General features: G+C 47.3%; 1 protein-coding gene across 8 annotated transcripts in view; it reads right to left on the bottom strand.

Moving 5' to 3' along the window:
- KIF21A (kinesin family member 21A) overlaps nucleotides 1-21,192 on the bottom strand; it is a 2,335,619-nt gene that overhangs the window by 2,106,410 nt on the left and 208,017 nt on the right. For all 8 annotated transcript variants that reach the window (XM_069629214.1, XM_069629217.1, XM_069629219.1 and 5 more), the window contains exon 2: nucleotides 12,530-12,752. In XM_069629214.1, the coding sequence (XP_069485315.1) occupies nucleotides 12,530-12,752 (223 nt within the window). The remainder of the gene's footprint in view (nucleotides 1-12,529; nucleotides 12,753-21,192) is intronic.

The following is a 21,192-nucleotide window of genomic DNA, read 5'->3' as shown; positions in this document are numbered from 1 at the left end:
TGAGATTTTATGTATTTGTTGAGGCGGAGGTCTAAAATGGGTCATCAGCCGCCAGTCTTCTTTCGGACGAGGAAGTACCGCGAGCATACTCGGGAGCCCCGCAGCCTCTTCGGGACGAGCTCTATCGCACCCTTTTCCAGCATTGCTCGTACCTCCAGAAGTAGCTGTGGAATGTGGTTTTCTTTCCTGGCCACCGGTGGAAAGTGTGGACACTTCCTTTGGAACTCCAGAGTGTGCCCATGGGCCAGGGCATTCAGCACCCAACGGTTGGTGGAGATTGATTTCCACACGCTGACAAGTTTGCCAGCTGGCATCCCACCGGGGTGCTCGGGTGGTGGCCCGGAGTCACAGCCGGTTCAATCCTGCTACGCCGAGGCATTGCCACCTTGGGCCCCTTGGTGACAAAGACGATGTCCACCGGCCTTGCTGCGACCTCTGTAGACTTCCTGCGACGAAGAGCGGGCCACTTGATGGTACGATGAAGAGCTAACACCGAATCCTTTGGAGGCACCTTGAGACTTGCCTCCGGAGGTCCGAAAGGACGGCCGCCGCTGGTGAAGGGTGCCCAAGGCATGGGTCGTCTCAGTGTCTGCCTTGATGGCATGCAGTGACTCGTCCACCGCCTTGCCGAACAGGTTGTTCCAGTCGAAGGGCATGTCCAGTACCCTGGTCTGTACGTCCTGACGGAAGTCGGCGGCCCTGAGCCAACCACGCCGGCGAAGGCAAACGCTGTTGCCCATCTTGCAAAACCCAGTGTCAGCGATGTCCGTGGCTACCGTGATGGCGTGGTCCAAAGCCACCTCACCCTCTTGTAGGATTTCAAGGGCTTGTGCCCTCTTGTCTGGGAGGAGGTCCAGGAGTGGGGCGATTTTAAACCACATCTCTCTATCATAGCAGGCCACGATAGCGAGAGTGTTGGCCGCCTTGATGGTCGTCGCTGCCGATGAGATGACCCGACTTCCCATGGCATCTAGCTTCTTCCCCTCGCCATCCGGCGGGGACGTGGAGGTCGATGCTGTTGCCCTGCCGATTTCTTCTTGGCCGCCGCGGAGACCACAGAGCCCGGGGACGGCTGCGCCCTGAGGCACATAAATGTCATCCAACAGCGGGACAGAGTACGGTCTTCCTCTTGGCCTCTCGTTGCTGATAAAGGAATCCCTTCTTCTGCTCTTCAGGGCATGGTTGGAAAAGCTCAGAGCCCTTGGCAATCATGGCGTGAAACGAGCCAATTTTGTCGGGAGGGGAGGCCCAAGGAGGGGGCAAATAGGAGATCTGTTCCGTCGTTGCGGCAGTCGTCCGTCCCCGTTGTTGCCATCTCAGTGTCCGTCTCATCCCTCGGCGGAGGGGATGAAGGCGAAGGATGGAACGGTGGGGGCAGATGGACTCGGCTCCTCTTTTTTTGAGGACTCAGACGGTCCAGGTGCCGCTGGATCATCCGCCGGAGGTAAGGGCAACCTTGTCCTCATCTCTGTGCACAGGGTGTGCAGCGCCAGCAAGATGTCTTCCGACCTGTCTGACGGCGGTGGCATCGGTTGCGATGGGAGCGCTGGCAGAGGAGTGGTGTCCTCCGGTTCCTCATCAACCTGCCGTTCTTAGTCACCTCCACCCTTGCTCTCCACGTCCGCCTCATCGGGATCCTTCCCGTAGGCCCTGACCTCGTCGAACCTCTTGTCCAGGACTGACTTGACAGACAGCTCGTCGTCTGAGGAGGTATCCGAGTCTGCTAGCACAACCGCCCCCCTCCTTCTCGGCGCGGGACTTCACAGGGGTCTTTTCGATCAGTTTGAAAGACAATTCCCTCTGGGATGGCAGGGAAACTCTAGGCCTAGAGGCCGTCTCCACTGAGGTCGCCTCTGCGGGCTTTGCCAGGAATGCCACGATTCCCTCAATCGAGGCTTTAGCTGGGTGAATCTGGGCCTTCACGACCTTAGGTGCGTCTGAGGCCTTCACCGTGGGGGGGAGGGTCACCGTTTCGCTCCCCCTTGGCTTTCTCTGTCTGGACTGGCCGGGGCTTCTCCCAAAGCTTACCCGGATTCTCCGACTTCCTTTTCATTGAGCCAGAGAGTTGGCTCGTGGTTGACGGCGTCAGTGACATCACGCCCGGCCTGGCAGCCAAGGAGCCCAAACCAACGGTACTCCCGTTGCCCGCGGACTCGCAGTGCTTTGCCTTCTGTTGGGCACCCGTTGCCAGAGCGCCCTCAAAGGTCTTAGAAGACCGCTCAGACTTCTTCTCACCTGCTGCCGTGTTCATTGCCTCCAGCCAGTCAGCGAGTCGTTTAACACGGTCCTCCATTGTCCCGACGGACATGTTATTGCAGAACGCACAGTCCTCCTCCACATGCGACTTATCAGAGTGCAGACAGTAGAGACACCGGGAGTGTTCATCCTCCTTGAAGACGTTCTTTAGTCCACATCCTAAGCAGATCCTAAACAGCTTGGATCCAACGGGCGTCGAGTCTCCTTTGTCTTGAGCCATGTTTACGCGGGGTAAGCCTCAAAGATCTTCCGGAACCCCCTCCAAGAAGTAAAATTCGATGAAAATTTGCCCTTAAGGGGCATAGAAACTTCTGAAATGGGTCCCCATTAATCGGAAGATGAATCAGTGGAGCTTGAGGCTCGATTTGACCGGAAAAATAAGAGTAAACTCTTTGAAAAAACGCAACACACAGTAAAAGCTCGAAAGCTAAGCACGAGGACTTCCAACACTTGTACGTGCAGTAATAATCTGAAGATGGCTGCCAGAGGCCGGGCTTAGGTAGAGGGCAGTCATTGGCTGGGGGCAGTCTGACCCAGAGAGCAGTGATTGGTTATTAGTAGAAAGACAGTTCAGAAACGAAACTGAAACTGATTTTTACTTTAGCGAGGATTCCCAGCCTGACGACGGGGGATATTCATGAGCATGTGAATCCATGCCGGACCCCATGCTGGAGAACTGGCATAATCAGTCTGGCACAAACAGGCTAAATGTGAAATGCTGCCATCTGCTGCAATCAGGATAAATGCATAATGCTGGCATCTGGCACAATCCGGCTAGATGTGAAATCCTGCTATCTGGCACAATCAGGCTAAATGCAAAATGGTGCTATCTTTCACAATCAGGCTGTCTGGTACAGTCAGGTTATCTGGCACAATCAGGCTCAATTATATGAGAATGCATTACTTACCGTAAAAGCATTTCTGATGGTTGTATCTGCTTAGATTCACATGCTGTGCATAGGTCCGACATCCAGTGGTCACTGCGGAGTATTGCATCTTGTTTTTCGTAGTCGAAAAGGGGACGTCGACCAGGCGTGTCTGAAACACTATCCCTATAGTGACGTGCGTAGTACCCACAATCCCTCACGCGTCGAGGTCCCTCTGTTTGTATTTTTTCTGCCCTGAGGGAGCCTTCTAGACGTGAGTGAGTACAGAAAGAGAGAGAGATATATAAAGGAAGTCTATGTTCCTTCCATCCGAGCGGGGAGGAAGGGTGGGCGCATGTGAATCTAAGCAGATACAACCATCAGAAATGCTTTTACGGTAAGTAATGCATTCTCTTCTGATGTTTGTTAATCTGCTTAGAATCACATGCTGTGCATAGACTAGCGAGCAGTACCCAGAGTTGGCGGTGGGTTATGAGAAGGAACAGTAGAGAAAAGGTGTCGTAATACTGCCTGTCCCACCTGGGAGTCAGATCTAGAGTGTGTATCTAGACAGTAGTGTTTTGTAAAGGTGTGCACAGAACTCCAGGTAGCCGCTTTGCAGATGGACTCAAGGGGAACATTTGCAATGAATGCTATGGATGCCCCCGTGCCTCGAGTAGAGTGTGCTCTTGGCTTAAAGGGTAGTTCTCTCTTAGCAAGAGTATAGCAGAGAGTGATGCATTGAACAATCCATCTAGAAATAGTGGATTTTGAAACCGCATCTCCTTCTCTTCCTGCTGCCACCGAGACGAAGAACTGATTAGTCTTCCTCAATGGTCTGGTTCTTTCCATGTAGAACATGACCGCCCTGCGTACATCAAGTGTGTGCAGAGTCCTTTCTCCCAAATTGGAAGGATTTTGAAAGAACGTTGGTAGTTCTATAGACTGGTTTACGTGGAATTTAGAAATAAATTTCGGAGCAAACCTAGGGTGAGTGCGTAGAACCACTTTATCTTTGTGAACTGTAACAAAGGGGTCTAGAATAGAAAGAGCCTGAAGTTCACTTACTCTCCTGATGGAGGTGATAGCTATTAAAAAAGCAGTCTTAAGAGTAAGATGTTTAAGGGATGCTTTGTGCATGGGTTTGAATGGAGAGCCCATGAGTCTGGTAAGTACCACATTAAGGTCCCATCCGGGAGCAGGGTCAGCTATCGGGGGGTGTATTCTTTTTACTCCCTCCATGAATGCCTTTATAACTGGGATCCTCCACCACGACACTTTGAGTTGGGAGGTGGTGTATGCAGAAAGTGCCGCTAGGTGGACTTTAATGGAGTTAAACACTAGGCCTGAATCCAAGAGATGGGTCAGGTATAGTACCACATGTGTGGGAGAGCAGTCAATAGGGTTGATGCTTTTACTCCTGCACCAGATGACAAATCTCTTCCACTTGCTAGAATAGCAGTGGCGAGTGTTCGGTTTTCTGGCTTCCCTGAGGATGTCCATGCATCTTTGCGGGAGTTGTAGATGTCCGAACTCTATGACCTCAGGAGCCAAGCTGCTAAATTGGGCATGGGTGCAGAGTCCTGCCCTTGTTCTGAGATAGCATGTTGTACGGGCAGGGGAGTTTTACTGGGGGAGATAGAGACATCTCCATCAAGTGAGCGAACCATGGCTGTCGGGCCCACATTGGGGCCACCAGTATCATGGTCACTTGTTCCTGGTGCATCTTGTGCACCACCTTGTTGAGAAGGGGAGTCGGGGGAAAAGCGTAAACAAATTTCCCTGACCATTGTATCGATAGACCGTTCCCCTTGGATTGGTTCTGGGGGTACCTGGAGGCGTAACTTAGGCATTGAGAGTTCTCCAGGGTTGCGAACAGGTCTATTTCTGGGAATCCCCATTGTGTGAAGACGTCGAAGACGATGTCTTCGTGCAGACGCCATTCGTACTCTTCGGGCAGGGGGAAATCTCTGCTGAGTCTGTCTGCCAGCAGATTGAGTTCCCCGGGTACATGTAGTGATAGTAGGAACATGTCCTGTTTGAGAGCCCACTTCCATATATTCTGGGCCAGTTTGGACAAGCCTGGAGAGTGGGTGCCCCCCTGCTTGTTGATGTAGTACATGGCTGTAGTGCTGTCCGTAAGGACCATTACTGTCTTGCCTTGTAGGTGTTCTTGGAAGGCTTTTAGCGCCTTGAATACCGCTAGTAGCTCCAGTAGATTGATGTGTTTGGATGCTACGCTCGGAGTCCACACTCCGTGAGCAGTCTGATGGGATAGGTGAGCACCCCATCCTGTGAGGGATGCGTCTGTGGTTAGAGTGGCTTCCGCCGCGGGTGTGGCAAAGGGTTTTCCTTTTTCCATGTTCCCCTTTGTCCACCACTGTAGCGAGAGAACCAAGGCCTGCGAGACCACCACTAGATCGTCCCATTGTCCGCTGGCCTGACACCACTGGCTGTTGAGCCACTCTTGCATTGGGCGCATGCGCAGGCGCGCGTGAGGTACCAAATAAATACACGACGCCATCATTCCTAGCAAGCGCATTGCTTTGCGTACCGTCACCTCTCGGCCGGTCACATATTGGGGGATCTGAAACAGCATGTTTTGGACCCTCTCTTTGGAGGGGAAGACGAGGCCGTCCCTTGTTTGAATTAGAGCCCCTAGAAATTGTTTGATTTGACTGGGGTCTAGACTGGACTTCTTTTCGTTGATGGAGAAGCCCAGTTGGAACAAAAGGTCTACCGTCTTTTGGGTATTGGAGAAACATGTTTCGTAGGAGTCCCCTGTTATGAGCCAGTCGTCGAGGTAAGGGTAAACTGGGATGGACAACCTGCGCAGGTGGGCCGCAGCCACTGCCAGTACCTTTGTGAATACCCTTGGTGTTGAAGCTATACCGAAGGGTAGCACCTTGAACTGGTAGTGTTTGCCCTCTATCATGAACCTTAGGTATTTTCTGTGCGCTGGCAACATTGAAATATGAAAGTATGCATCTTTCATGTCCAATGTTGTCATGTAATCTCCCTGTGAAAGCAGCGGGATCACCTCCTGTAAGGTCACCATACGAAACTTTTGGGGTTTGATAAACTTGTTCGCTGGGCGCAGATCTAATACAGGGCGCATGGTTAGATCCTTTTTGGGTACAAGGAAGTACACTGAATAAATACCTTCCGTTACCTGAGATAGAGGCACGACCTCTATGGCTCCTTTTTCCAGCAGTTGTTGTACTTCTTGAAGAAGGATGGCAAGATGTTCCGGCGTCAACCGCCGTCCCCTCGGGGGTCTGTAGGATGGGGAACTGTTGAATTCGATACAGTATCCGTGGGCTACGGTGGAAAGTACCCAACGGTCTGACGTTATCTCCTCCCATGCAGGAAGAAAGGATGTTATCCGGCCCCCGACCGGTGTTGCATGGGAGGGGACGCGAATCTTCGCGTCACTTGGAGTTGTTGGGGGCTTGGGAGCCTCTGGGGGTGGATCCCCGACCTCTCCCTTTGCCCCGGCGTTGGCCTCTTTGGCTGTACTGCCCACTATTGGCTTGGTAATTGGTGGCAGGGTATTGCTGATGGTGACCTTGTTGTTGTTGCCGTTGGCCACGAAAAAAGCGCTTGTTGCCATAGCCGCGTCTGGTAGTGGGCTTAGAGATCTGGTCAAGAGTCTTGATAGTGTCGAACTCTTTTTTGGCCATCTCTAGGGCTTCATCTACCGCTTTTCCGAAGAGGTTGGCGTCCTCGACAGGTTTATTTATTAAAGACGCCTGTGTCTCCGGTTTAAAGCCTGAGTTGCGCAGCCATACATGGCGCTTTAGGAGTATTCCTTGTACCAGGGAACGTCCTGCTGTTTCTGCCGCGTCCAGAGAGTTTTTTACAATGCTCTGGTTCACTTGTGTTCCTTCGCCAATAGTCGACAGTAGGCGTGTACGTAAAGGCTCCGGTGCTTCCTCTGCGTCTTTGCGCAGTTTGGCCCACTGCGCGTCTGCGTAGCTCGCAAGCAAGGAATTGTTGTTGGCAATTCTTGCTGAGAAGGCAGCCGAGGAAGTAACTCTTTTTGCAAGGGCATATAGCCTCTTGCCCTCCTTGTCAGGGGGTGCCTCACTGGTGGAAAGTGGTACCCCTGCCCTCTTTCTAGTATTAGATACAACTAGGGAGTCCGGTATGGAATGTCCCCTAATGTAGAGCGGGTCTGAGGGTGAAGGAGCGAAAAGTTTCTCAATCCGTGGATTGACCCCTCTGATCAATGCGGGAGTGGACAGCGACGGGGTGATCCTCCTTTTAACTGAGGCGAGGAGTGGAATGGTCTGGCTGACCGGGGGTTTTTCTTTAATGACTCTTTCTACAAAGTCTAATTCTGGAGAGAGTTCTCCCGTGTCCAGTTCGAAATGCGCTGCTGCTCTGCGCAACAGTGCATTGAAAGTAGGCTGATCGTCAATTGGAGACGTGTTCCTAACTGGGGAATTATCCGGAGGAGTTAGATTTAGGGCATCAGTGTCGGAACACACTGATGGTGATTGCCAGGGGTGCGAAGGTCCTTCTCCTGGGCTAATCCCGAAGCCTTCTTCTATAATGTCTGTTCTGTCTTCTAGACATTCCTCCTGGTTCTGTCCTTCGTTGTCCATGAAATCATCTTCTTCCTCGAAGTATTGTTCCTCCCCAGTGAGGTCATATACATCTTGGAAGTCTGAGGCTGTGTCCAGCAGGGGATCGACCAGCCTCGGTTTTTTGGCTCTGGGGTCGTCTTGAGGCCCTTCTCTAGTTCTTCTGAGAGTTAGAGGGGCTTGGGTACTCATAAACTTTTCCATCCTCTCCATACAGAGGTGGAGTCTCTCCATAGTTTCATGGGGTACCCCAGAGCGGTCTAGCGGGGGAAAACTCGAGTTGTCTACCTCGAAATGGCTCGACCTCTCCCAAAGCGTCGAGGAAAGTGTCCCGTCGCCCTCCTCAAAACCCTCAGGTGTGTCGGGAGACTCCCTGACTGAAGGGGGTAGTCCCTGCTTTCCTTCGGGTGTTTTCGGCGTATCCTTTGGTCTATGCGTAACGCTCGACGAAATCTTCGGCGTACACTTTTGGGCGTCGGCTACAACGATCCTGGCTAAGCTATCGGCGACATTCTTGTCGGCGGAAGCTTGAGTTTTCGACGCTATGGGTATCGAGCGCTGTACGGCGGTCTGCGCCTTCTGTTGATGCGCACCGGCCGATGGTTTGGTGGTGGCGCCCTTGTTTGCCGAAAGCCCAGTCGCAGGTCGCGGCTGCGGTTGCGAGAGGGGCTTCGAACCCGAACGGTTCGAGGAGGCCGCCGGTGGAACCTGCGTCTCCTTGGGCGCCGAAGCTCTCTTCGACTTAGACGAAGAAGAGCAATGGGTTGTGTGCTTATCTTTATGTGAATCTTTGTGTGCGTCAGTGTCGCCGGGGTGTTCATCCCCATAAGCAGGGCGTGAGCCGAGCCCGTCGGGGCCGGGGACAGACGACGAAGCGCGTAAGCGCTCCTTAGAGGGGGTTTCGACTTCCGTGGCGGAGGTCGTGTCATCGCGTTCCTCGTCACTGTCGGTGGTAGCAGCGGCGGGTGAACTTTCGGCCTTCGACATCGCGTAGGCCGCCCACCTTTTAACCCTACGGTCTTTTAGAGTTTTAGGCTTCAGAAGCCGACAAGCCGCGCACCCTTCCTCTTTGTGATCGAGGGGCAAGCAGCGGTTACACCGTGAGTGCTTGTCCTTCCAAGTGAATTTGCCTTTACAAAGTGGGCAAAACCTAAATGGTGTCCTCTCCATAGCAGAGGCAATAAATCGCGATAAACACCCCCAGGGAAAGGAAGGGGAAAGGGAAAGGCATTCTCAGAAAGACCCAGAGATGTCCCACGACCCCACTCTCCCTACTGTATGTGGCCAGCGAGGCCAGGCCACGTGTTCGGCAGCGCCGAAGATTTCCTCCGCTCGACCCTCCGTCGACGATATTGCTCGGCGGAGAACAGCTACACTGCGTCGAGGGAGTGCTGTATTAATCTTCGTAGAAGAAACGACCAAAGGTCGAGGGTTGCAATGTCTCTCGAGGAGCTCCGCGTGAAGGCGACCAGAAGCTGGGCGGAAAAAAACAATCTGAGGGACCTCGACGCGTGAGGGATTGTGGGTACTACGCACGTCACTATAGGGATAGTGTTTCAGACACGCCTGGTCGACGTCCCCTTTTCGACTACGAAAAACAAGATGCAATACTCCGCAGTGACCACTGGATGTCGGACCTATGCACAGCATGTGATTCTAAGCAGATTAACAAACATCAGAAATTATGTTATGTTAAAGGATATTTATACCACGCACTATCAACACCGAAGTGGTCCCCTGGTGCTCTGGAGGATCTGAAAGTTAAGAGGGTAGGATCGGTTGGTGCGTGTAGCAGGATAAAGATAGAGCGAGATTAGTGGTTCTGTTGACAGCTTCAGTTCGGTTAGCGCTGTTCGGTAAGCATGGGTGCGGTTCCCATGTGCTGTTGTGCTATACTATGTGTGGGTTGTTTTGTTGTTGCAGTACTTGCGGTTTGGGGTGCAGGAGAATGGTTGTGTTTGTTTAGAGAGGCGTGTGCCAAGAGTTGATGTTTTAGCGGTTGGGTTAGTGGGGTTATCTCATGCTTTCGGGCATCTGTCTTGTGTTTCTTTCAATGGTCTTGCCGTCTGTTGGAGCATTCCCTTGCGGTTTATTCGCCCACTTCTGCGCAAGGCGGCAGCCTATATCTGAGGCTGTCTAGTGCTCCGTGGGAGGGACAGGAGGTGAGGACCTCCCTGCACCCAGGTTTGAGATTGCTACGGTTATCAGTTGTTTTTTGGTCGTGAGAGTGCTATGTCTAGCATTGCCTCCCTTTGTTTCTAGGGGGTGGTACCCTCTCGGAGTTCTAAGTGCTCCCTTTCCTATCGGGTGTTAGTTAGTATTTAATCCTTCTTCGTCTCTAAGCAGCAGGCCCTTGGATTTAGCCTGGCGAGGGGGCTTGGCTTTGGAGGTACCATATGAATTTTGTTTCTGTGGCGAAGAGCCAGGTTCCGAGTAGTTTCCTGAATTTTAGGTGGTCCTTTGACTTTCGGATGTCTTTCGGGAGGGTGTTCCTTGTTTTTGCTGCCAGGTGAGAGGAGGATCATCCCCCAAGCTTTTTCTTTGTGTAAGGTTTTGGCTCAAGGCGGATATCGTTGCATGATCTGAGTGTTCTCGTCGGTTGGTAAATTGTTATTTTCTTTTGTAGGAATTCTGTTCCTTGGCTGTGGATTTGTCTGGTTTTGAATGCAATTCCTTAGATGACTGGAAGCCAGTGTAGCATTTTTAGTGCTGGGGTGATGTGGTCTCTTCCTGATAGTTTCAGGAGGAGTCTGGCCGCTGTGGTTTGGATATGTTGCAGTTTCTTCAGTAGGTGTTCTGGCATTCCGAGGTAGAGGCTGTTGGCGTAGACAATTCTTGACATGATGACGGCGATGATCGTCAGTGTCCTATAGGTGAAGGACAGGAATGGTAGGATTCTTTTTACTGAGTGTAGGAGGAAAAATAATTTCTTGATTATTGCATTTACTTGTGGTTTTAATGTTAGCGCGTTGTCCATTAGGATTCCCAGGGTTTTTACTATTTTCGATGGTGTGGGTGCTGTTCCTAGTTCTGTGGGCCATGGGACATAGGTTTTATTTTCAAGGTTTTTGGATACAATCATGATTTCTGTCTTGCCTGGGTTGAGCTTTAGGCTGTTTGTGTTCATCCAGTCGTAGAGTACTTTAAAACATTCTCCCAGTGTTTTGTTATCTTCTTGTGCATCTTCGATTTTATAGATGTGTGTCGTCTGTGTAGTTGCACCACGTGAGGTTGTGTTTTTTTAATGATCTTGATTAGCAGATCCAGGTAGATGTTGAAGAACTGTAGGCTAGGAATGATCCTTGTGGTACTCAGCAGTCGGTGTCCCATGGAGCGGACTTGAAGGGTTTTATCCAGACAGTATCTGTTCTATTTGTTAGGAACGATTTTATCCAGAGTAGGGATAAATCTGTTAATCCTATTTCTTCTATTCTCTTGATGAGGATGTCATGGTTGACTGCGTTGAAAGCTGCTGAGAGGTCGAGTAGAATTAGGGCAGAGTTTGTGGCGCAGTCTGCACTTGTCTTTAGGTCATCCCAGATAGATAGGAGTGCCGTTTCTGTTCCCCTCGTGAGTCTAAAGCAGACTTGCGCCTGGTCCAGCAGCTGCTGTTTTTCTACGTGTTCTTGTGTTCGATTGTAGACGTAGGTTTCTAGTAGTATTGCTGGGTAGGGAATTCTTGAAATCGGTCTGTAGTTGGAGAGGTCTTCCACATCTCTTCCCGTGTCCGATTAGTGGTTTGATGTGCGCCAATTTGAATGATCGCTGTACTTTCCCGGTTTCAAGTGACAGGTTAAAAAGGTTTCTGTAGTGTTCCTGTGGTGCACCCTGTGTGAGGATGAATTTGTAAAGATGGATTTGTAAAGATTCCAATCACAAATCTCCACTGCAAACACTGCACCATCCACACGACTGCACAGTTCAGAACGTCTAACCCTTTTTGGAAACCCACAAGCAATTAGGACAACTAAAGAGTGAAAGCAACTAGAGAGCGAATTCTCCTGTTTGGCATCAAGACACAAGGAAACAAAAAAAAAGCCTCCTACAGTAGCAAACAAATTGCCACCCTATGCAGAAAAATACACTTGAAACATGTTTTAAAAATGGTATTAACAGATTTCCAGTATTCTTTATAGGTGTGGTATAACATTTTACCAAGCTTTTCAATCTAAGCAATGCTGGATGACTGCTTTTCAAATGTACAATATTTTGGCGATAGAAAAGAGGGGAAGGAGGTACAATCTAATATTCTAGGGCCTCATCATAAGTTGGGCTGTATTCCCGGCTGTAATACCGCCGACTGCAATAGCCCTAGCACCGACCGGTCCAGTGGTATTACCACCGATCACGGGTTGGGCCTTAACGGTAAATCCCCATTCCTGATTGGGTCCATTGGATCCAATGGGGAATTTTCGGTGCTAATACTGCGGGCTAATACAGCGGCTGTAATATCGCAGAAAACAGGGATTTTTACCTAAAAAAAAGCTTGAGGAAGAACAGCCGATTTACCGCCCAACTCATGATAGGGCCAGCCCTTAAATGCGGCGGTAATACAGTTACCGCTGCATTTAAGGGCTACAGCCCAACTCGTGATGAGGCTCTAAGTCTTTAGTGACAAAACATTTTGGAAGCAAGCTCCCAAACAAAACATTTGCAAGGAAAACTGGGAAAACATTTTGTAAGAATAAACGTTACAGGGTTGTAATCGATTTCATGACCAGGACTTAATTTAATACAAGAAATTGGAGGATTTCTGGAATGAAGTAGATACATTTGTTAGGCGTTATTTTTACATTTTAGGCTCAAACATATATGTACCTGTCCATAGGCAAAAACTGTGGCATTATAGCCTTCGATGCAGCCTTCTATTAGTTTTTCTGTGCACTGTTGGAAAATCTCTTCTTGTTGAGAATCAATATCAAAGACATGGTCAAAAGTAAAGGCCTTATCTTTTCCGAGCACTACTTGGGGTTCACCACGTGTGACAAATGTACAAATATGACACCCTTCAATCTTCTCTTTGGCTAGCTGAGGTCGAATTCTGCAAGACATAAATAAAAGCATAAATCAATCTCAAGAGCGCTAAATGAAGAAAATAATGATGCATCTTTTGTATTTAGCATCTTTTGTATTAAGCCGTACCAAAAAAAGATCAACGTTATGTGGTGCTGCTTATTTTCTGGTTAGCTAACAATTATCGCACATGCTGGTGTTCCCAAACGGATATATATATATTATAAGTAAATCAAAATAGTATAACTTTCAGAAAACAAACTGTTTGATGTTGAGACCAATTACGTTAATCTTTGATGTCATCAATTCAATGTACATGTTATTGCAGTGGAAACAATACTGAAGGTGTGAACTGTGGCAGAGAAATGCACACATTCCCTCTCAATTCTTCCTCCAACTCTTCCCGAATACAGAGAACACAAATCTATATGCAAGTGGATTTCCTAAACATTACATCCCAAAGGGAAGCACTCCAACATGGCCTGTATAAGATGTCCGGATGGAAAATCTCATTTCTTTACAGTGAGAATAAAAATAAATACATCATAACATGGTTAAGTAAGAAAGCAAATTCCATAAATTAAAAACAAGCAAAAAAAAAAATAGAAAATCAGATGATGTAATCAATTGCAAGGACGCATGGGTTTCATGAGATCCCTATCCTTTACACTGTTCCATGGTGTATGAAACTTAAGGAGTTTTACTGGCAACATCGATGTACTTGCTTTATACAAAAAATGTTACTCAACATAGTGACTAATTTACTCCTACTCCATAGTCAGAGGAATAGGTTATAAATATGAAGGAAATCGAACGGGACCACAGAACTTTTGCAACATCAACAATTGTTGCCCTTTATTTACCGTAGCGACACCAGGCGCATGCATGGTTTCAGTCCTGCCTCCCCCACCAGCCAAAAGAGTGGCGTAAATCATGCAATGACATCTAACTCAGCGAAAAAGGTCATTCAGCACTGTCTAGTCAAACTGTGCTCTGCTCTACAACAACCATCCATACAGTAATGCTTGCAAAAGGCAGATTAAAAGGAAGTAGCAGCCCGGACAATAACATTGCCAGGAACATGCATCTAGAGGGCCGCCAATGCTGCTTTACCAACTTCATGGGCATGAAGGGCATTGAAAGGAGAGCGTTTCAGAACTTTCAAAAACACAGGAGACATTAAGCCAGCAATAGTAATCTTGAAGGCCTGCTTGACGGGTGATGGGCCTCAGAAGGTAAATAAAAGTCCTCCTTAGTCCCTTGCAGGTATAAAGTCTGGGCTCCACGAACCTTTGGTAAGTGCTGGGTCTTCACAGCTTCAGACCATGGGTTAGGGAAAAAGAAAGAAGGGAGATGTACTTCTTGAAATGAAAACCTGAGAAAAGTTTAATGACAAGAAGCATCGAAAGGAAAACCTTGAGGAACCTGAAAGGTTCACCAGCAAACCATGTATATAGGTCATCCAGCAATGTGGCCAATTCAACTGCTACAAAGATTTCCATTGAACTAGCTAAATAATGCCATTGAGCTCAAAAGCACTCAGAGGCCCTCTTTCAGATACCATATAGGATGGTCTGGGTCTGTGGGAGGAAACATGTTGACAACCAATTAAAACGTTTTTTCACGTTAAGGTTTGAAAGAGAGAATGACACTCCTGAACTCCTGTAAATCCCATAGCTTTTAGCTATATGCCAAATGACTCAATCTGCATACTTGAATATACCAGATCACAAATGAAAGAGCACATCAGTAAATCCGGACAAGCGATTGATCCCTCTCGAAATTCATGAGGAACAAAATCTAGTACACTTAATTTTGTATTGTGAAGGAGTCCTTTCTAGATGCTTAGCTCACTCATGTTCTCTCTGGACAACCAAAGGCCAACTGCTCAGGAACCAGGCAGCTAAGGACGCGGAGTGAGGGGAGTCGTAAAGGACATGGCCAACTCTCAGAAAGATCAACTAAGGGAAGGAGTAACTGGACAACCCCTTGGCAGGTTCATTAGGTCCAAGGATCAGAACGTGCCTGGCCAGAAAGACAAAAAAAAGATAATCAAGCACTGTGAAGTTTGTCAAATATTTCAGGGCAGGACAATCGATCATAGGAAGAAATGAATAAAGGATGAAAATGACATTCTCAGGAGATCTGTAGAAAGTCTTTCAAAGACCCGAGACTCCTGCCCACCAAGAAGCAAATGGAGGGTACCAGCTGTGGAGGTTTGTGGCAAAGAGGTTCCCTTGAAGAAATAAAAGAACCTCAGGGTGTAATACCCATTTGTGGTCTGTGTAGGAGAGAGAGTTTAGGAAGTCTGAATCACAGTCTGTGGAACCCAGGAGGTAAAAGGGGTTGTAGGTCATAGGATCGACAACAAAAGGATCAACGGGTCAAAGGATCGACACAAAAGGATCGACGGGTGAAAGGATCAAATTTCTTTTTTCTTCACATTTTTTTTGGGGGGGGCCCCCCCTAACCCCTGTTTTTGTGGTAAAAAACACTTTTTCCCCTAAATGAAAACCCCCAAAAAAATATATAATTAAAAACAAAATGTGATCCTTTGACCCGTCGATCCTTTTGTGTCGATCCTTTGACCAGTCGATCCTTTGAATTCGATCCTTTGACCGGACACCGGTAAAAGGACTTGTTCCGCCAGCACATTTCCATTACAAAATGAGCAAGAATCAGGGACTTGGCAGGTCCAGGCTTGGTCACATAGAATATGCCTGCTGTGTTTCCAGAAGGATCAGCACCACCAGGTCTACAGTATTGGTGAGAAAACGCCTTAAGGGCCAAGACAACACCTCTTGGCTCCAACACATTTATATCAGCTTGACAATCTATCAATGGCAAAAGATTGTGGGCATGAAGATTGTTCAGAGTGGCTCCCGCCACAAAAGAAATTCATCAGGCATAATGGTAACACAGTGAAGTCTTCACAAAGGAGATTCTCTCACCTTCAAGTCCTACATCCAGCACCATCATAAATGTTTTGGTAGAACTTCAAGTAATTGTGAGCGCAGACCATTGGGGTTTGGAGGTCTCTCTCCAAGATGCCCCAAATAAAAACTGTAGCCTCTGCATCTTCAGACAATCAAAACAACACTATCTGAACATATGAGACCATAAGCCGAGTTGTATCTTGAACCACCAACCGAGATGGTCTTCTGATTGAGAATGAGCATGAATGTATTGAAGAAGTCATTCTCTCTAGTTACGAAATTGGGCCTCATCAGTGTTGCTTTATGTTCAAGGACAAATCTGAGTTGAAAGATATTTGCCGGAGAAGTCGAGGCCTCTCGCAGAGACAGAGTCTGGATGATCCAATCGTATAACTAATGGCAGATGTGTATTAGGAGGCAACCATAACCATTATCCGGATAAACATATGCAGGGAGCAGAGCAGTGGAAGGCCAGATGTTTTGTTCTAGGACTTGTCAGTCATCCCTCATCATTGACTATGCTGGCTAGGGCTGGTGGGGGATGTAGGATAAGACAGCTGGAGGGCCACTGGCTGCCCACCACTCCTCTAGATTAGTGAACTAGGACCAAATGAATAAGCTACCTTAATGTTTTTGTTTGGTGCAAAGGTGGAGGAAGCATAGACTGATGTTACAGGCCGATAAAAAACCCCAGAAAACAATTTTTCCTGCTTTCTAGGATTTGTACTGGAGTAGATACCCAGCCAACTAGGTTTTCTCTTGATATTCTCAAATCACACCAAAAGAGTGGGATATAAACTTGTGTCTATGGCCAGGGGACTAGTGAGTACAGACTAGGATTTGGCTGAGGATATGCGCTCTGGTAAACTCCTTATCTGCTGTATTGTGAAACAAGTTTGTCCCATCGAATTGGGTGTCAAGCATCTTGCCTTGGACTTCAATGAAGTTTTATGACGTGAATCCACGATTGACACTTCGGGGCTGATTCATGGAATTTGTGCGCCAAAAAACGGGGATTTATGCGCCATTATGCCCGCAAATCCCTGTTTAACAAATGGGGATTTGCGGGCAGAATGGCACACAAATCCCTGTTTTTTCGGCGCACAAATTCCGTTAATCAGCCCCTTAATATCAGCCCCCAAGGTCATCCCATGGGCAGTGGTACCAACATAGTGAACTGCAGCCTAAATCATAGCAGACCTTGATAGATGATTCTCATCATCAAATACATTGTTATTAAAAATCTGATTTGTCCATTAACAAAATTAAATTTTAAAAAAATCAATTCACACAAAAAGAACAAAGCATCTCACTAGAAATCCATTATCAAAATAGAGCAGTATAAACCCCAATGCATCACAATTCAAAAGATCAATTTTGTGTACAGTATTTAGAACCACTGTAAGAGTGCTTCTCTTACAAATTCATATAAACTGAATAAAACTCATTTTATTACAATGCAATATAAAAAACTGCGCATCCAAGAAATACCTAATATTATATAACCCGAGTTAGACATTTACTGCGCAGAGAGTTGTTTTTGCAAAACAGTAAAAAGTGTCACGCATCCTCAGAAATTCCAATTTTACAAGAACATTTCTTGTCCGTCTAGCTCTTATTCCATTTCCTTTGGTCGTATAACGGAACGGAAAGTTCAAACAGGTCATTAATGCCAGTCTTCTGCACTCTGCAGATTTCATATCGCATAATTTCCCTCCACATAACATATTAGATCTTTGACTGACATACATTTTCAAGGAGGGTAGGGTGTACACCTTTTGTCTACGCATCTCCTTATCAAGTCTTAATGCTTTGTACTTTAGAATATCTTTTGTAATTCAATAAAATATAAAACTTTGCGTCATTCCCTGTACCAGGCATATTAGTTAAAGTTGACGCTTCTATTTCCCCCGCAAATAGCTTGGTCAAAATGGCATTTTCAGAGTGGCCCAAGTGTGGGATTACCAGAAAGTCTGCCAACCTGACCTTGGTGGCATGTACACCTTGTGTGCCGGTAGAAGCTTTTCCAAATTCAACACCTTCTGCAAATTCTGATAAGACGCAGCAATGAGGATATAAGAATATGCGGGCCTGAGGTGTAGCGTTGAGTTAAGCTAGACCATGTAGATCACCTTAAGAATCTTGTCCTTTTCACTGAGAACAGAAGAAAAAAGGCTATAAGCGGATAACCTGGAGTAAATAGCAGCCACTGTATTAAGGAGAGGGGCTGTTTGTTAGACAAACCTTGCCAGAGGTCAATGGACAGGATAGCCCATATATCCCTTAATTTTCGACTTAACAGGAATGGGGCATCTGAAACTGAGCTTCAAAGTGCCCATCCCTCTGTAAGGGAACACCTGAATGGACAGATTACTTGATCGAACCCCCCCGCCCCTTCAAAACCCTAAGTTCTGGTCACAGAGAATATAGAATAATATCTAGAAATGCCATCAGATCTGTAGGGTTTCTAGGGAACACTCTTGCTGACTAGATGGTATCCTCTTCTGGGCCATCCTGCACGTCAACTGTAGTATATATGCCCATTGGAGCGGGGGGGGGGGGGCAGACAAGTCTACCAGGGATGCAGGCTGTACAATCTTTGAGCGGTGGGGAGGGTACAGGGATACTGACTGAGGTACAACAAGTAGAGCACCCTGTGGGGCACTCTGATAGGAGCGAGAGGTTGAGAGCAGCTTGGGGGCAGGACAAGGAAGAGGTGGGAGTAACAGCTGAGAAAGCTGTAGTGGACAGAGATGTCAACAGCTAGATTAGGTGGCATCTCCTTCAAAAAGTCTAGAAAATAAGCCACTTCAACATCTGGGACCAGAGTGGATAAGATATAGAAAATTCTGTTAAAAACAAATTATCTATCCTCCGAAGATGGCAGACTTTATAAAAGGAGATTTCAAGTCAACAGTTGTCAGGAAGGTGGACAAACTCACAGGACAATGAACACAGGTGGCATTGTTGGAAGAGAGTAAGTGGAAAAGATGGACTACGCAAAGGGATGCCTTCCCAAGGAAGCATGGGTGGGCAAGGACTGAGGGGGGAAAAGCCTCACTTGAGAGCAGTTTCTTAGAAGCCTGAGGAAGTAATCAAGGCTCCTAAAACGGCCGATTTGTCACAAACCTGATCTCCCATTTTCTGATTAAGTGTGTGATGTGTGGTGTCTGTGTGACACCGTGACCATGCTTGAACACAGTCTGGCCCAGGGAACTTTGTGGGTGGAGCGTGGGGGCCAAGGAGGATGGTGAGGAGACCTGGTACTAACCGGTCAGAAAAGCCTCTGGTTCACCTGACTTGGAGCCTTGTTCGAGCAACTGCCGTTAACCCTTTTACAGGGATCCAAGTTTGCCCTTAAATGGGGAGCCTCCTGCCTTTGGGAGGAGGTCAGCAACCCGCCATGCTCTGAAAATAGGACCATTTACATTGCATCTTATTTTCCTTGGGGAACTCCTGAAATGTGGGGTACATTAGCTCTGTTTAAGACCACCTCCCGGCGATTAAACCATTGATTAAGAGTCTTCACTATAGGAAATCACCGTAAAGGCAAACATCTAACTGTAGAACACTTGCAGATAGAATGATTTTTTTAAACTACAATTTGCCTCCTGATATGCAGTCAGATGCAGAGCCAAAGGCCACAACAGAAAAAAATGTTTTAAAAAAAATCTGAGTGGGAAATGATCCTGCAGCGCTAGTACAGACTGTCAAAGCCAAGGGTGGTGCCATGGGTGGCAGGGCCATGGTTGAGCACGTGGCCGACTTTGCTATGGAAATTAAGAAACGTAGGACAAAAGAGACAGGATGAAGGAGTAATCGGTCAACCACCATTACCACTTTCAGAAATAGCCTTAAAACATACCCATTTCCCCACATATAACCCATCCCTCCACCTCCCCTGTAACCACTTCTCTATCCTTATCTTTCTATCCCATCTTGAAAACATTTTGTAACTTCTGTTTCACCAACAACCTTTTTAACATCTGAACCTTTCAGCCGGGATTTAGACCAGGCCATGGCAGCAAGACAGCCCTTGTAACAGTTGGGACGATCTGTTAGGGGCCGCCAACGAAGGGGACATAAGCATTCCTGTCATGCTGGACCTGTCGGCAACCTTTGACACAGTTGACTTTTAAATTCACATTGCCAGGCTGTCTTCAGTGGCGCAGGTTTCAGATGAAACTTTGAAATGGTTTGGGTCCTTTCTGACCAATCACACGCAGCAGGTGAAAATGAGGGCATATCTCTCCAATGCTATACCCGTGGAATGCGGGGTGACCCACGGGTCTTCATTGTCACCAATGCATTTATATTCGTACATTGTCAAACATCTTTTCTGAATTTGGTTTGTCCTACCATTCATATGTTGACGACACCCAGATTTATGTATGACTTAAGCAGCCATGGGAAGAAATAGTTCGAGTCCTGTCCTGTGCCAATAAAATCAAAAATGGGATGCTGGAAAACAAACTTCAGTTAAACCCATCAAAGACAGAGTTTATTGTGCTTGGCCCTAAGAGAAGGATAAGAATTACTGTCCAGTGCACGCCATGTCCTTCACTGTTTGGTGTCTCCACTAAATTCTCAAACGCAGTGAAGAACTTGGGCTGTATTTGACAGTTGATCACAGACTGTAATTCCAGGTTAGCCAGATGGTTAAATCTGTATACTATCAACTGAGACTCATAAAACCAATTGTATCACTCATGCTAAGAACGAAGGACCACTCAACAGTAATAGGCATACTTATCAATGCCAGGTTAGACAAATGTAATGCTTTATGGGGGCCCAACATGTTTTACAGGTTGTTCAGAACTCCACCATTAGGCTAATCTTTTTGCTACCTAGAAAGACAACCATTTCACAATATTGGAGGAACCTTCATTGGCTTCCAGTACAGCAGAGAATCCTGTTAAAGCAGCTCACTGGACCACAAAAATCCAAATGTACTGCCTGCAATGACAACTTCGATCAAAGGATCAACATCTTTTAATACTCCACTTTGTGAGAACAACTACGTGGGGCGACAGGTGGTTCTCCTCCTTTGGTCCCCGGTCCTGGAATTCCCTTCCGTTGGAACTCTGAGGGATTAACTCTTTGACTGTCTTTAGGAAACAGTTAAAAACCTGTCTTTTCATGTAAAAGTCTCCAATACCTATGTAAACTCACGAGAAAGTCTTGTGGAGTTCATTCGAATTAGTATTTTGCTTACATCAGTGCCTCGATTCAGTCTATGCTTGGTCCCTTTGGGGTACGCACGTTACACATTTTCAAATCAAAATCAACCTTATAAGTTGCTCCGAGGTACTCTGGGCAGGGCCAGCGCTGTGCTGAACAAAGATTCTAATGAAATAAATAAATCGGTGGTGCTGTAGTCTCAAAACAAATAATCTACCTTCAGAAAAGCTACCCACACTTTGTGAACAACAGGTCCATCAACCAGTACTTCTTCAAATTCCACACATCTTTGAACCATCCATGATGGTCCACCAATGCAGGCCCCCATTGGCAGCACTGTGCTCTGGATGT

The sequence above is a fragment of the Ambystoma mexicanum genome, chromosome 12, assembly GCF_040938575.1.
Source record: "Ambystoma mexicanum isolate Mex_15411 chromosome 12, UKY_AmexF1_1, whole genome shotgun sequence".
NCBI lineage: Eukaryota > Metazoa > Chordata > Amphibia > Caudata > Ambystomatidae > Ambystoma > Ambystoma mexicanum.
The sequence above is the reverse complement of the archived record's forward strand: the minus strand, read 5'-3'. Positions and strand labels throughout refer to the sequence as shown.